Source organism: Ceratotherium simum, chromosome 5 (genome assembly GCF_057802395.1).
Source record: "Ceratotherium simum simum isolate JZ-2026a chromosome 5, ASM5780239v1, whole genome shotgun sequence".
NCBI classification, from domain to species: Eukaryota; Metazoa; Chordata; class Mammalia; order Perissodactyla; family Rhinocerotidae; genus Ceratotherium; species Ceratotherium simum.
This window is the reverse complement of record NC_141904.1, coordinates 81888733-81904994: the sequence shown is the minus strand read 5'-3', so window position 1 is coordinate 81904994 and position 16262 is coordinate 81888733. Positions and strand designations below refer to the sequence as shown.

The 16262-nt window shown below is 35.6% G+C and overlaps 1 protein-coding gene across 1 annotated transcript in view; it reads left to right on the top strand.

Moving 5' to 3' along the window:
• Positions 1-16262, top strand: part of RAD18 (RAD18 E3 ubiquitin protein ligase) — a 257812-nt gene that overhangs the window by 27246 nt on the left and 214304 nt on the right. Inside the window, exons 5-6 of the mRNA XM_087431391.1 lie at positions 14727-15064; positions 15667-15766. Coding sequence (XP_087287517.1) covers positions 14727-15064; positions 15667-15766 — 438 coding nt within the window. The remainder of the gene's footprint in view (positions 1-14726; positions 15065-15666; positions 15767-16262) is intronic.

The following is a 16262-nucleotide window of genomic DNA, read 5'->3' as shown; positions in this document are numbered from 1 at the left end:
GATTAGCATGGATGTTAGCTCAGGGCTGATCTTCCTCACACACACAAAAAATAAATAAATAAAACTGTTTAAGGAATTAGGTTGAACAAAATATACTTAGAATATTTTTGTGTAAGGTGAACATCATTCTTGACGTAAGAAAATATTGTTTCTATATTTTTGCATAGCAGCCAATTTACAGCTATATCATTATTTTCATGAATTGAGAGTGTAAGACGTCATTTACTGCTTTGGTTTATCCACCATCAAGTTATGAATTTTTCCCCAAGTACTTATTCCAAGGTCAAGAATTTAAACATTTTAGATGATAATTGTAACACGTAATTCCCTTAGCATCTCATAGGAGTATGTAGAATATAATTTCACTTTTTCCTGTGGTGTAGTTGAAAGCATACTGGCTTTGGATTCAGGCAGAACTAGGTTCCAGTCCTGGCCCTGCTAGTTCTGATGTGATTGTGATCAAGATATTAAACCTCTTTGGCCTCTGTTTCACATGTGAAAAATGGGAATAATATTGTTCATACTTTAAGGGATTGTTGTAAGGATTAGAAATGAAGAGTTATACTAAAAGATAACCAGCATAGTATCTGGAACAAAAAAACCTAAAAAAGATTCCTATAATTATTATTATCATTTATATTTTACCTATATTTATACAGTCAGGTGCCCCATAACGATGTTTTGGTCAATGACGAACCGCATATATGAGGTGGTCCCGTAAGATTAGTACCACATGGCCTAGGTGTGTAGTAGGCTTTACTGTTTAAATTTGTGTAAGTACAGTCTGTGATGTTCGCACAATGACAAAATCGCCTGATGACACGTTTCTCAGAACATATCCTTGTTCTTAAGTGACGCATGACTGTATTGTGTTGCCCTATTCTCTGTTGATGGTCTAAGGTGCTAATAAGAATTTGTGCTTGGGTGGGCCTCTGCCTGTTTAACCTAATGGTCCTAGAATGCTATTTACATGTGTCAGATGAGAACAAGCATTTGCAGGGACTTGGCTAGTTACTGAAATCCGTGAACTTGATTACATGGATTTTATGACTGCTCACGTCTACCCAAAGACCTATTTTGACTCTTAATTCTTAGCTGCATTCTGAAGAGGTAAGGTTATTGTATAGTTAACAAATGGGCAAGATTTTCCTCTACTTTATAGAGTCACAGTTACTTATTCAGAACAAGAAAACATGGGGAGGGAAATTTATTAGACCAAGTGTCTGGGTATCTGGGATCTAATCTAGTGCACTTCCTAACTAACTGGGTGACCTTGAGCAAATCAGTAAACTTTGGAACTCTATTTAGCCATCTGTCATAATGAGCATATTGGTTTATCTCTGAGGGTCTTTCCCAGCTCTAAAAGTTCATAATTCACCCAAAAAATATCTGAGTGTCTGTAATGAATGCTGTTAGGCATTGTAATACCAACACACTTTTAATATAATACATAGGAGTGATGGAAATTAAAGGGGAAAATTACCAATTCAGATTAACTCTAAGTATCAAATTTGGAATTAACGTTTTTACACAGGTTGTTTATTTATTTATTTTTTGCTGAGGAAGATTTGCCCTGAGCTAACATCTGTTGCCAATCTTCCTCTCTTTGCTGAGGAAGATTCGCCCTGAGCTAACATCTGGTGCCAATTTTCCTCTATTTTGTATGTGAGCTGCTGCCACAGCATGGCTGCTGATAGATGAGTGCTGTAGGTCAGAACCGGGGAACTGAACCTGGGCCGAGGAAGCGGAGCGTGCCAAACTTAACCATTAGGCCACCGGGGCTGGCCCCTACCCAGCTCACTTTTAAGTTATATGAATTGCCATAAACAGTCTCATAATTTTAAATACCATTTGTACTTTCATGCCTTCCAAATTTGTATCTTCAGCTAGGTCTCTCCCCAAAACTTCAGCCTCCTGTATCTAACTTCTAATTTCACATCTCTGCTTAGACCTCTTAAAAGCAGCTCTTGATTGACACAGTCAAAACTAAACTCCTGATTCCCCATGCTGCTCCCCACCTGCCACCCCAAATCTGTTGCTCCCACAGTCTTCCAACTCATTAAATGGCAGCTCTGTCCTTGCATTTGCCCTGGCCGGAAACCTTGGAGTCATGCTGACCAGTCTCTTTCACACATAATCTGTCAGTCCATCAGTAAATCCTGTTGGCTTATCTTTAAAATACTTCCAGAATCTGACAGCTTTTCATCGCCTTACCAGTATGATCCTAGTCCAAGCCAGTGTCAGCCTAGATTTCCGTGATTGCTTCCTGGTGGGCTTATTTCTGCTTTTGCTCTCTTAGAGTCCTTCTGAGGGCAGCAACTAGAGGGAACCTTTAAAATAAAAAGTCGGGTCATGCTTAAAACTGTCCATAGGTGCTTTCCCATCTGAGTTGCAGCAGCAGCCTAAGTCGTCTCAGTAGCAATCCTCTGCTCCGTACGTAATCAGCTCCTTCTCTGACTTGGGCTCCTGCCTCTGTCTCCCCTGTTGTTCAGCTCCAGTCACACTGGCCACCTTGCTGTTCTCAGACGTGTTAATCACTCTGACCCTAGAGACTTGGCACTTACTGTTATTTCTAGGTGATACAGGGTTTCCCCAGATAGTCACATAGTTTAGTCCTCCACTTTCTTTGGACTCTATTTTTCGTAGGTCATCTTTCCAGTGAGGTCTTCTCTGACCATCCTATAAAGAGCATCAAGCTTGTTCCCTCCTCATACATGGCTTCGTTGGCTTCATTTTTTTCTTCATAGCACTTTTCACATATGTATGCGTCTTCTTTACTATGGTGTGCTTCATGAGGATGGAACTATTTTGTTCTCTTATATTTCCCCTCCCAAGAGTAATAGGCACATAAAGAAATTAATGAATTTTAATTTTAGCTTGGGCATATTTTTATCATTGCAATGTTGCTACTGTCTGCCACATTCTTTTTTGGCATGTGTTGAAGTAAGTGAGAAGATTAGTAGAATATAAGTTCCTCTGAATTTAGAATAAAAGCAAACAGGAGAATTATCTCTAGGGTAGGCACTTCACTGAAGAGTGTGGTAGTGTGGAAGTGGTTTATCAGTGACAGTTTTATGTATTAGTTGAATAGTGTGTGTTTTACTTTGACATAATGAGGTGAAAGCTTTAATTAGACTCTTCTTTGTACCAAATCCAGATCCTGGAAGGAAAAGAGACTTCATTGTGGTTCTATGTTTTTATTTCTGTTTCCTCTCAAAGGTGAAGATCTTTGAGGTTTTCTTTTAGCCTTCCTCCCAACTGTAGCTTTTGTAATTTTTATTTTCAAAATTTTTATTGTGGAAAAGTTCAAACATATACAAAAATAGAGAACACAGTATAATGAACTCCCATGTGCCCATCACCTAACTTAAATATTTATCAGCTCATGAACAGTCTTGATTCTTCTACACATCCACTCACCCTCCCTCAATGCTAATTATTCATTTTAAAATGTTTAATGTTAATTAGGACATACTTAAAAGCGTCAAAGCATTCAGATTATGGGTGGCAGTTAAGTAAGATATGAAGCAGGATGTCTTGATGTAAATAGAAGTTTTGTGGATTTCTGTAAAACTGTGAGGCAGAATGAAAATTGCTGCTTTTTTCTTTTTGTATCATTTCCTGCTCAGTGAAGTAACTAACCCTAGCAGGTATCAATGTTAAGAGTGGTTTTATTGACTTCAGCCAATAGAGAAAGGGAAATCCAATCAAATAATATATCATTGGGGTAAAAATTTGATCTTTTTCTGTGAGTCTTTTGATTTCAGATGATAATATATGGATAATTTTTTTCTCCATTTCTGTATTGATAGACATGTGGATTGCTTCCAGTTTTTGTCTATTATGAATACTGCTACTGTGAACATTCTTGTACATGTCTTTGGCATATATTTCTTTTATCATATATCTAGAAGTACAATTACTGGGTCATAGAGTAGACATTCATTTATTCGGTGGTATCTTTAAAGCTAGTTTCCAAATTGTTAGATCATTTACACTCCCTCAAGCAAAATATAGGAGTTCCAGTTGTTCCATATCCTCTCCAACACTTTGTATTCCCAGTCTATTTAATTTTAGCATTTTTGATTAGTATATCTGTGAGATTTTAAAAATTAATGTTACCATTATTATTTTAAATATTTTTTTAACTGTGGTAACATTTATATATGATGTAATACATAAAATACATAAAGTTTGAGTTTTGATCACTGAAGTTTGATAAATGTGTACATCTATGTAATCACCATCACAGTCAAGATGTAGAGCATTTCCATCATCCTAGCTCCCTTATTCTGCTCCTAGTCAGTTCCCTCCCCCACAGACAATCACCGTTTAGGTTTCTGTCATCGCAGACTGTTCTTAAACTTCATATAAATGGAATCGTACAGTATATATTTATTCTTTTCTTTCACTTCACCTACTGTCTTTGTTATTTGTTCCTGTTGTTGCTTCTATCAGTATTCATTCTTTTCTGTTGCAGAGCGGTATCCATTGTGTGATTATACACAATTTGCTTATCCATTCATCTGTTGATGAATTTGGATCATTTCCAGTTGATAGCTAGTATGAGAAAAGCTGCTCTGAACATTTTTGTGCAATCTTTGTGTAGGCATCCATTTTCATTTCTTTTGGGTAAATATCTAGAAATGGAATTGCTGGGTTGTAGGGTAGATGTATATTAAGCTTTATAAGAAATTGATGAGCAGTTTTCCAGTTTGGTTGTACCACACCCACTAGCAGTATGAGAGTTTCAGTTGCTCCACGTCCTGGTTAATATTTGGTGCTTTTAGTCCTTTTAGTTTTAAGTATTCTATTGAGTGTGAAATAGTAATTCACTGTGGTTTTAATTTGCATTTCCTGATGACTAATGTACCTTTTCATGTGCTTATTGATTCTTCTTCTATCTTTGGTGAAGTGTCTGTTCTAGTTGTTTGCCCAATTAAAAAAAATTGTATTATTTGTCTTTTTCTTATTGATTTGTAGTTCTTTATGTATTTTGGTCAGGCATATGCATTGTATTTTTTCTCTGTCTGTGGCTTGCCTTTTCATTTTCTTAAGGATGTCTTTTGATGAACAGATGTTTTAATTTTAATGAAGTCCAATTTATCTCTCTGTTTTTTTTCCTTTTCTTTTTTTTATGATTAGTGCTTTTTGTATGTTGCCTGAGAAATCTTTGCCTACCTCAGGTCATAAAGATTTTTTCATATGTTTCCTTCTAGAATGGTTATAGTTTTAGCTTTTACATTTATGTCTCTGAACCTATTGAAGTTATTTTTTCTGTATGAGAGATAAGGGTCATGATTCATTTTTTTCTTGACAGATATTCAGTTGCTTTAGCACCACTTATTAAAAAGACTCACTAAATTACAAAGGCTCATTTGTGGTAAATCGAGTGACTACATGTGTGGGTCTAGTACTAGACATGTTATGTTGTGTTATTCTCTGTCTGTCTTGAAGCTAATATGACGGCTTTAATGCTGTAGATATATCGTAAATCCTTAGAATGAGTAGTGCTAGTCCTTTAACTTTGGTTGCCTTTAAGACTGCTGGCATTCTAGGGCCTTTGATTTCCATATAAATTTTAGAATAAATGTATCATCTCCATCCCCCAAAAGTGGCTTGTATTTCGATTGGGATTGATTGAATCTGTAAATCAATGTGGGAAAAATCGGCATTTTAACGTTGTTGAATCTTTTAGTCCAAGCACATAGAATATCTCTATATGTATTTAGGCATTTAAAAAATGTCTCTCAGCAATGTTTTCTAGTTTTCAAGACATAAGTTTTGCACATTTTTGTTAAATTTATGCCCAAGTATTTAATATTTTCAATGATTTCAAGTGGTATTTATTTTAAAATTTCATCTTCTGTTTGCTGATATATAGGCATGACATTGGTTTTTGTTTATTGACATTATATCCAGTGATCTTGCAGAAATTCACTTAGTAATTTTAGTTGCTTATAGATTTTTGGATTTTCTGTGAACGTAATCATGTCACCTGCAAATAAAAAGGTTTCTTTCTTTCTTTCCTACCTTTGTACTTTTTTTGCCTTACCACAAAACCTAGGACCTCCAGTACAATTTAAAGAGAAGTGATGGTAGTAGACATTCTTGTCTTGTTTTTACTCCTAGGGGGAAATGTTCAAAGTTTCATTAGTGACTATAATGTTAGCTATAGTTTTGTTGAAGATGTCTTTCAGATTGAGAAATTTTCCTTCTATTCCTGGTTTTCTGACTCTCTTTATTATGAATGGGTATTGAATTTTATTAAATGCTTTTTCTGCTTTTATTGAGATGATTATATAGTTTTTCTCCTTTATTTTGCTAATGTGGTGAATTGCATTGATTTTTTCAAATAACAAACCAACCTTGCATTCCTGGAATAAATCTCACTTGGTCCTGGTGCATTCATTATATTATTTATCTCTAGGATTTATTTGTTAATATTTCATTTAGGATTTTTATATCTGTATTTATGAGAGATTATTAGACTATAATTTTTTTTTCCTATAATATACTTGTTGGATTTTGTTATTGAGGTTATGCTGGCTTTAATATGAATTAGGAACCATTCTTCTCTTCCTGTTTTCTGGGTGAGTTTGTGTAGCATTGATACTATTTCTTCCTTAAATATTTGGCAGAGTTCACCAGCAAAACCATCTGGGCCTGGAGTTTTCTTTGTAGGAAGGTTTTTGTTTACAGTTCAGTTTCTTTAACAGATACTACTACTATTCAGATTTTCTGTTTGTTCCTTTGTTAGTTTTGATGAGTGGATGTTTTCAAGGGAAATTTGTCCATTTCGTCTAAAATTCAATTTTATTGGTGTAAAGTGTTCATAATATCCTCTTACTATCTTTTAATTTCTGTAGGATTTGTAATGATGTCTCTTTTTAATTCTTTGTTTTTGTAATTTGTATTTTCACTCATTTTTTACTTGTTTAATCTTGGTAGGGGTTTACTAATTTTTTCAAAGAACCAACTTTTGGCTTTGCTCATTTTCTCTTGTATGCTTATTTTCTATTTTACTAATATCTGTTATTATTTTCTTCCTTCTTGGGTGTAATATGCTGTTCATTTCCTAACCTTTTAAGTTGGAAGCTTAGAAGGTTGATTTTCAATTTTTTTATTAAACTATAAATTGCTCTCTAGGGACTGTTTTATTACCAAACCCCTATGCTATCATTCAGCTCAGAATATTTTCTATTTTCCATTGTTATTTGACCTATGGAGTTATTTAGAAGTATGGTGCTTAATTTCTTAACATTTGGAGATTTTCTTGTTGTTTTTCTGTGATTGAGTTGCATGTGAATTCGTAGTGGTCAGAGAAGATATATTGAAATATTTCATTCCTTGGAAATTTGACTTACTTTATGGCCTAGAACATGGTCTGTGCTGCTAAATGTGCCGTGTATACTTGAAAAGAATGTGTATTCTGCATTTGTCAGATGTAATGGTTTTTATTTGTTAATTACATCCATTTGATTAATTGAGTTGGTTCAGATCTTCTGTATTTTGACTGAGTTTTCTGTTTTGTTAGGTGTGTTTAGATTTATATGCGCTATTAGTTAAACCAAGTATTGTGAATTGACTATCTTATTTTAGTTCTGTCAATTTTTGCTTTTTTACACGTTTTGAAGCTATGATATTAAGTGAATATAATTTATGATTTTTATGGCTTCTAATTAAGTTGACTATTTTGTCAAAATGAGATGTTCCTCTTTATCTCTCATAATACTTTTTGCCTTAAAGTCTATTTTGTCTGTTATTAATGTTGCCATATCAGCTTTTTTTTGCTTAGTGTTTGCATGGCACATCTTTTTTTTTTTTTTTTTTTTTTTGTGAGGAAGATCAGCCCTGAGCTAACATCCATGCTAATCCTCCTCTTTTTGCTGAGGAAGACCAGCTCTGAGCTAACATCTATTGCTAATCCTCCTCCTTTTCTTTTCCGCCAAAGCCCCAGTAGATAGTTGTATGTCATAGTTGCACATCCTTCTAGTTGCAGTATGTGGGACGCGGCCTCAGCATGGCCGGAGAAGCGGTGCGTCGGTGCGCGCCCGGGATCCGACCCCGGGCCGCCAGTAGCGGAGCGCGCGCACTTAACCACCAAGCCACGGGGCCGGCACATGGCACATCTTTTCTTATTCTTTTATTTTCAACCTTCCTAGGTGTTAATATTTAAAGTGTTTTCTTTTGAACAGTATATAGTTGCATCTTATTTATTAATCCAGTCTGACAATCTTTGTTTTTTAATTGGAGTATACATCCATTACATTTAGTGTGATTACAGTTTACCTTGTTGCTGTTTGTTTTCTCTTTATCCATTTGTTCTTTTTAAAACAAAACACTCCTCCCTTCCTGCCCTTTTTTTGGTATTAGGAGTATTTTTATCTCTTTTGTTAGTTTTTTCATTATATTTGTTAGTGTCACTCTTTTAAGTCATTAGCAAAGAAATTACAAAATACACCCTTAACATATTATAGTGTACCATAAATTAATACTTTTATCATGTTATGAGCAATGCAAGAACTTTACAGTATTTTTGCATTATTTAATCTCCTTTTTTGCTATGTTTTGATGTATTTTACTTCCATATATGTTATGAATCCCACAGGACATTGTTAGTATTGTTTTAAAACAGTCAATAATCTTGTATTTACCCACATATTTACCTTTTCTGGAGCTGTTTATTCTTGTTGTCATTTTTTTGCTTCCATCTAGGATCATTTTCCTTCATCTGAAGAACTTTTCTTGTAGTATTACTTGTCTGCTGGTGAGGAGTTCCCTTAGCTTTTGTTTGTCTGAGAATGTATTGTGCTTTCATTTTGGAAGAATATTTTCAATGGGAATAGAATTCTTGGCAGTTTTGTTTTCTTTCTGTACTTTAAAGATATCATTCTGTTATCTTCTTGCTTCTATACTTCTTGTTGAGAAGTCAGTGGCACTTCTTCCTGTTGCTTCCTTAGAGCAATTGTTCTTAACTGGGAGTGAGTTTGCCTTCTCTTTTACCCCCTCTCGCCTGGGGCCTGGGGGACATTTGGTAATGTCTGGATATGTTTTCACGGGGTGGTGGTGGTTGCAGGATGCTATTGACATTCCTGCAATGCACAGAACAGTCCCTCACAACAGAAAATTGTTTCAATTAAAGTGTCAGTAGCACCAAGGTTGAGAAACCATGCTTTAGAGGTAATATGTCTTATTTTTCTCTGGTTGTTTACAAGATTTTCTCTTTATTTTGGTTTTCAGCAATTTGATAATGATATGGGTAGGTTTCATATTCTTTGTTTTATCCTTTTGGGGATGGGTCTTAATTCCCTCTTACAATACACTATCTTTTTATTCATTTGTCTGTTTTTTCATCTTTTTTCTTTAACACATTCTTCATAGTTATTTTGAAATCCTTGTGTTCTAATCCACTCTTTGGATCACGTCTGGTTCTGCTTCCATTGACTGTTATATCTCTTGATTAGTGGCTAATTTCTTGCTTCTTTGCATGTCTCCTAATTTTTAAATGTGTGTTGAACATTGTGGATGAAATATGAGAGAGGCTGTGATTTACCTTTCTTTGAAAGATGGCTGAATTTTGTTCTGACAGGCAGTTAAATTACCAGCTCTTCACTTTTATTCTGTCAAGGCCTGGTTTAGTTTTTTGTTAAGTTTGGTCTGTTTCAGTTTTGTTTATATTTCTAGGGCATGGTCCTTCTTCTAAGGTGTGGCCTTTGTGAGGTTTCAACTGAATGTTTAGGATCTTCATCAGGTCTCTCAGCTTTGGCTGGGCTCAAACTCCAGCAACTTTCCTGCACTGACCCTTGGGATCTCAGCTTCCCAGCTCTGCTTGCTACCAAGTATCCTGTGGTTTTGTCTTATGCTTGTGCAGCCCTGGAGATGATCAGGAATTGATGAGAATTTCTAAGGGGACTTTTCGGGTTCTCTTTCTGTGGCTACCTCCTGTACAGCACCCTGTCCCTCCAGTCCTTTGCCCAGAACTCTGATCTCTGTTCCCTCTACCCAGTGAGATTGCTGGTCCCTGTTTTGACTTCAGTTCAATACCCAACTCCCAGAAAATGTTTCCAGGGGAAATTCTTGGGGGAATGTTGGATCACCTCATGTTTCTCTTTTCTGATTGTAGCCTTATGTTGATTATAGTCCATGCTTACAAACAGTTGTTTTATATATGTTTTGTCCCGATTTTAAAGTTATTTGTGGTTGGAGAGTAAGTCTGATAGCAGCTATTCTGTATGGTCAGAATCTGAAGTCCCTCTATTTTTTTTTTGTAGACAGATTAACTGCTTTTTTTTTTTTGTATAGCAACATGTTTATTTTTTTATTTTTTGTATATCAAAATGTTTATTTTTTTTCAAGAAAAATCACATAATTTTATTAATTAACTGCTTGACACACATTAATAGTACTTTTTCCTCTGTATTTTTGGCAACATATTCCTTGGTCATTTCTTCATATAATAATTATTTCATGATACCATTTTCTGTGGAAAGAATAGAAAGATACTTCAATCTTTCCTCTAACATGGTTGAGCAAAACTTTTTTTTTTTTTTAATTTTTTGTTTATTGCAGTAACATTGGTTTACAACATTGTATAAATTTCAGGTGTACATCATTATACTTCTGTTTCTGCATAGACTACATCATGTTCACCACCCAAATACTAATTACAACCCATCACCACACACATGTGCCGAATCATCCCTTTCGCCCTCCTCCCTCCCCCCTTCCCCTCTGGTAAGCACCAATCCAATCTCTGTCTCTATGTGTTTGTTTATTGTTGTTATTATCTACTGCTTAATGAAGGAAATCATATGGTATTTGACCTTCTCCCTCTGACTTATTTCACTTTGCATAATACCCTCAGTGTCCATCCATGTTGTCACAAATGGCTGGATTTCATCGTTTCTTATGGCTGAGTAGTATTCCATCGTGTATATATACCACATCTTCTTTATCCATTTGTCCCTTGATGGGCCCTTAGGTTGCTTCCAAGTCTTGGCTATTGTGAATAACGCTGCAGTGAACACAGAGGTGCGTGTATCTTTATGCACTTGTGTTTTCAAGTTCTTTGGATAAATACCCAGCAGTGGAATAGCTGGATCATATGGTAGTTCTATCCTTGATTTTTTGAGGAATCTCCGTACTGTTTTCCATAGTGGCTGCACCAGTTTGCACTCCCACAGGCAGTGTATGAGAGTTCCCTTCTCTGCACATCCTCTCCAACACATGTTGTTTCCTGTCTTGTTAATTATAGCCATTCTGACGGGCGTCAGGTGATATCTCATTGTAGTTTTGATTTGCATTTCCCTGATAGTTAATGATTTTGAACATATTTTCATGTGCCTCTTGGCCATCTGTATATCTTCTTTGGAGAAATGTCTGTTCAGGTCTTTTGCCCATTTTTTTAATTGTGTTGTTAGTTTTTTTGTTGTTGAGATGCATGAGTTCTTTATGTATTTTGGAGATTAAGCCCTTATCAGATGTATGGTTTGCAAATATCTTCTCCCAATTGTTAGGTTGTCTTTTTGTTTTGTTGATGGTTTCCTTTGCTGTGCAGAAGCTTTTTAGTTTGATGTAGTCCCATTTGTTTATTTTTTCTATTGTTTCTCTTGCCCCGTCAGACATGGTGCTTGAAAATATGTTGCTAAGACCGATGTTGAAGAGCGTACTGCCTATGTTTTCTTCTAGAAGTTTCAGGTCTTACATTCAAGTCTTTAATCCATTTGGAGTTAATTTTTGTGTATGGTGTAAGGTAAGGGTCTACTTTCATTTTTTTGCACGTGGCTATCCAGTATTCCCAACACCATTTGTTGAAGAGACTATCTATTCTCCATTGTATGTTCTTGGCTCCTTTGTCAAAGATTAGCTGTCCATAGATGTGTGTGGGTTTATTTCTGGGGTTTTGATTCTATTCTATTGATCTGTGTGTCTGTTTTTGTGCCAGTACCATGCTGTTTTGGTTACTATAGCTTTGTAGTATATTTTGAAATCAGGGAGTGTGATACCTCCAGCTTTGTTCTTTTTTCTCAGGATTCCTTTAGCTATTTGGGGTCTTTTGTTGTTCCATATAAATTTTCGGATTCCTTGTTCTATTTCTGTGAAAAATGTTGTTGGAACTTTGATAGGGATTGCATTGACTCTTTAGATTGCTTTAGGAGGTATGGACATCTTAACTATGTTAATTCTTCCAATCCAAGAGCACGGAATATCTTTCCATTTCTTTGTGTCTTCTTCAATTTCTTGCAGCAATGTTTTATAGTTTTCCGTGTACAGCTCTTTCACCTCTTTGGTTAAGTTTATTCCTAGGTATTTTATTCTTTTTGTTGCAATTGTAAATGGGATTGTATTCTTAATTTCTCTTTCTGCTACTTCGTTGTTAGTGTATAGAAATGCAACTGATTTTTGTATGTTTTTTTTTTTATTTTTATTTTTTTAATTTTTTGTTTATTGCAGTAACATTGGTTTATAACATTGTAAAAATTTCAGGTGTACATCGTTGTACTTCTATTTCTGCATAGATTACATCATGTTCACCACCAAAATACTAATTACAACCCATCACCACACACATGTACCAAATTATCCCTTTCACCCTCCTCCCTCCTCCCTTCCCCTCTGGTAACCACCAATCCAATCTCTGTCCCTATGTGTTTGTTTATTGTTCTTATTATCTACTACTTAATGAAGGAAATCATACGGTATTTGACCCTCTCCCTCTGACTTATTTCACTTTGCATTATACCCTCAATGTCCATCCATGATGTCACAAATGGCTGGATTTCATCGTTTCTTATGGCTGAGTAGTATTCCATTGTGTACATATACCACAGCTTCTTTATCCATTCGTCCCTTGATGGGCACTTAGGTTCCTTCCAAGTCTTGGCTATTGTGAATAATGCTGCAGTGAACACATGGGTGCATGTACCTTTACAAATTGGTGTTTTCAAGTTCTTTGGGTAAATACCCAGCAGTGGGATGGCTGGATCATATGGTAGTTCTATCCTTGATTTTTTGAGGAATCTCCATACTGTTTTCCATAGTGGCTGGACCAGTTTGCACTCCCACCAGCAGTGTATGAGAGTTCCCTTCTCTCCACATCCTCTCCAACACATGTTGTTTCCTGTCTTGTTAATTATAGCCATTCTGACGGGCGTCAGGTGATATCTCATTGTAGTTTTGATTTGCATTTCCCTGATAGTTAATGATTTTGAACATCTTTTCATGTGTCTGTTGGCCATCTGTATATCTTCTTTGGAGAAATGTCTGTTCAGGTCTTTTGCCCACTTTTTAATTGGGTTGGTAGTTTTTTTGTTGGTAAGATGCATGAGTTCTTTGTATATTTTGGAGATTAAGCCCTTATCAGAAGTATGGTTTGCAAATATCTTCTCCCAATTGTTAGGTTGTCTTTTTGTTTTGTTGATGGTTTCCTTTGCTGTGCAGAAGCTTTTTAGTTTGATGTAGTCCCATTTGTTTATTTTTTCTATTGTTTCTCTTGCCCGGTCAGACGTGGTGTTTGAGAAGATGTTGCTAAGACTGATGTCGAAGAGCGTACTGCCTATGTTTTCTTCTAGAAGTTTCACAGTTTCAGGTCTTACATTCAAGTCTTTAATCCATTTGGAGTTAATTTTTGTATATGGTGTAAGGTAAGGGTCTACTTTCATTTTTTTGCATATGGCTATCCAGTTTTCCCAACACCATTTGTTGAAGAGACTTTCTTTTCGCCATTGTATGTGTTTGGCTCCTTTGTCAAAGATTAGCTGTCCATAGATGTGTGGGTTTATTTCTGGGCTTTCGATTCTATTCCATTGATCTGTGTGTCTGTTTTTGTGCCAGTCCCATGCTGTTTTGGTTACTACAGCTTTGTAGTATATTTTGAAATCAGGGAGTGTGATACCTCCAGCTTTGTTCTTTTTTCTTAGGATTCCTTTAGCTATTCGAGGTCTTTTGTTGTTCCATATAAATTTTAGGATTCTTTGTTCTATTTCTGTGAAAAATGTTGTTGGAACTTTGATAGGGATTGCATTGAATCTATAGATGGCTTTAGGAAGTATGGACATCTTAACTATGTTAATTCTTCCAATCCAAGTGCACGGAATATCTTTCCATTTCTTTGTGTCTTCTTCAATTTCTTTCAGAAATGTTTTATAGTTTTCGGTGTACAGATCTTTCACCTCTTTGGTTAAGTTTATTCCTAGGTATTTTATTCTTTTTGTTGCAATTGTAAATGGGATGGTATTCTTAATTTCTCTTTCTGCTACTTCGTTGTTAGTGTACAGAAATGCAACTGATTTTTGTATGTTGATTTTGTATCCTGCAACTTTACCATACTCGTTTATTACTTCTAAAAGTTTTCTGGTGGATTCTTTGGGGTTTTCTATATATAAAATCATGTCATCTGCAAATAGTGACAGTTTCACTTCTTCCTTTCCAATTTGGATCCCTTTTATTTCTTTCTCTTGCCTGATTGCTCTGGCTAGGACTTGCAGTACTATGTTAAATAGGAGTGGTGACAGTGGGCATCCTTGTCTGAGATTAACTGCTTTTTAAGTCAGATTTATTGCTTTGTATTTTATTCTAGAAGAAACACTGATTTGATTGTCATTATGGAGTAAGTTCTATATTTCATGGAAACAAGTGTTAATTGGGAAAACAGCTCATGTCAGTTAACTTATTATACATTAAAACTTGATATCTTAATTATCTATTGTGTTTTTGTGCTTCAGGAATCATCTGTTGCGGTTTGCCTTAGAGTCACCACCCATATCTCCTGCTTCCTCCTCTTCAAAGAACCTTGCTGCCAAAGTAGACACTCCTGTAGCCTTCAGACATTCTTTAAAGCAAGGAAGCAAGTTAACAGAGAATTTCTTGACCAGAGAAGCTAGTGGTTCTGCATCAGAGTTGTTGATAAAAGAGAGTGAAAAAAAATTTAGCCCTCGAAAAGAGGTGGGCACTTCTGCAAAGACCAGAGAGACGCCTTCTGTAGAGAAGAGAGCTCTAGGCTCCTTGGATGCTCATGTTCCTGCGACACCCTCTACATCGACTTTCAAACAAGTTACTAAAGGTAGGAAATTATTTTCACATGTGTATTTTCTTAGTTAATGGAAATCTTCTCATCCCACATGACAAGAATAAATAGGCAGAATTTTTGAGGGGGAAGGAATGAGAAAGGGCAAACCAGATTTCACCTTATAACAATCTCAGAGATCAATGTAGGCAGTGCTTCAAGATATGTTTGTTCTCTTTTTTGTCTCATAGAATATGAATTCAGTCTGATTGCTGAAAAAATGAAGCAATTTTCCCTCCTAAGACTGGAGGGAACTTAAGATTAGTTTTATAGTTCGGTCACACCTTGGTAGAAAAGAATTAACCAAAGAATTTTCTAAAAAATGGATTTCCGAACTTTTTAACAATCTCTTCCTTTAGCTGGAGGATTCTAATTGTGTGACTTCTCACAATTTAGCCATTACCTGGTAACCAGTCTGTCCCACTTCTGTTGCCCTGAGATGTCATTCTTTTTCTCTTCTGCTTTTCTAAGTGCTATTCTAAGTGCATATTAAGGTGGGAATTCTGTTTTTATCTTAATTGCTGAAAGATGCTAGGTTACATTATTTTTGCACTTTCTACAAGTAATAAAGTCTCTCTTTCTTTTTTAAAAAAATACAGTGGATTGTCCTGTTTGTGGCGTTAGTATTCCAGAAAATCACATCAATACTCACTTAGACAGCTGTTTGTCACGTGAAGAGAAGAAGGAAAGCCTCAGAAGGTAAGAAAGTTAAGCATAACCAGTGAGCTTTAGCCAGGTGCCTCTGTGCTTTATTATTAGCCAACTCTTCCATTCCTTCTCCTCTTCTTTCCTCAACTCCACTTTGCCAAATATAATTAACTCTATTATATGCTGATACAATTTAATTTAACAAGAAATTAGTGACTTAGAATTCTGTTCTTTTCTTATTTTCTTGTCTTAGAATTTTAGAACTACCATAAAGCCCCTTAGCCAAAGAAAGCAAGGTTAGACTCTGAATATAGAAGATATAAAATCTTTCTTTGGTTCTTAGGATGCTCAGAAGTTTTAAAATTTTAAGTCAAACTTTTTCAAAATAAATTTTTTTCCGAATAGGCGGTTATATACATATGATGTAAAAAGGTACAAAAGGGTGTGTATGAAATATAAAGTCCTCCACCCCCCACCTGCAACCACCCAGGTGACATAACTAATAAGTTGTCTCAGTATTTGCACCCAAACTTAAGGTATTCTGCCT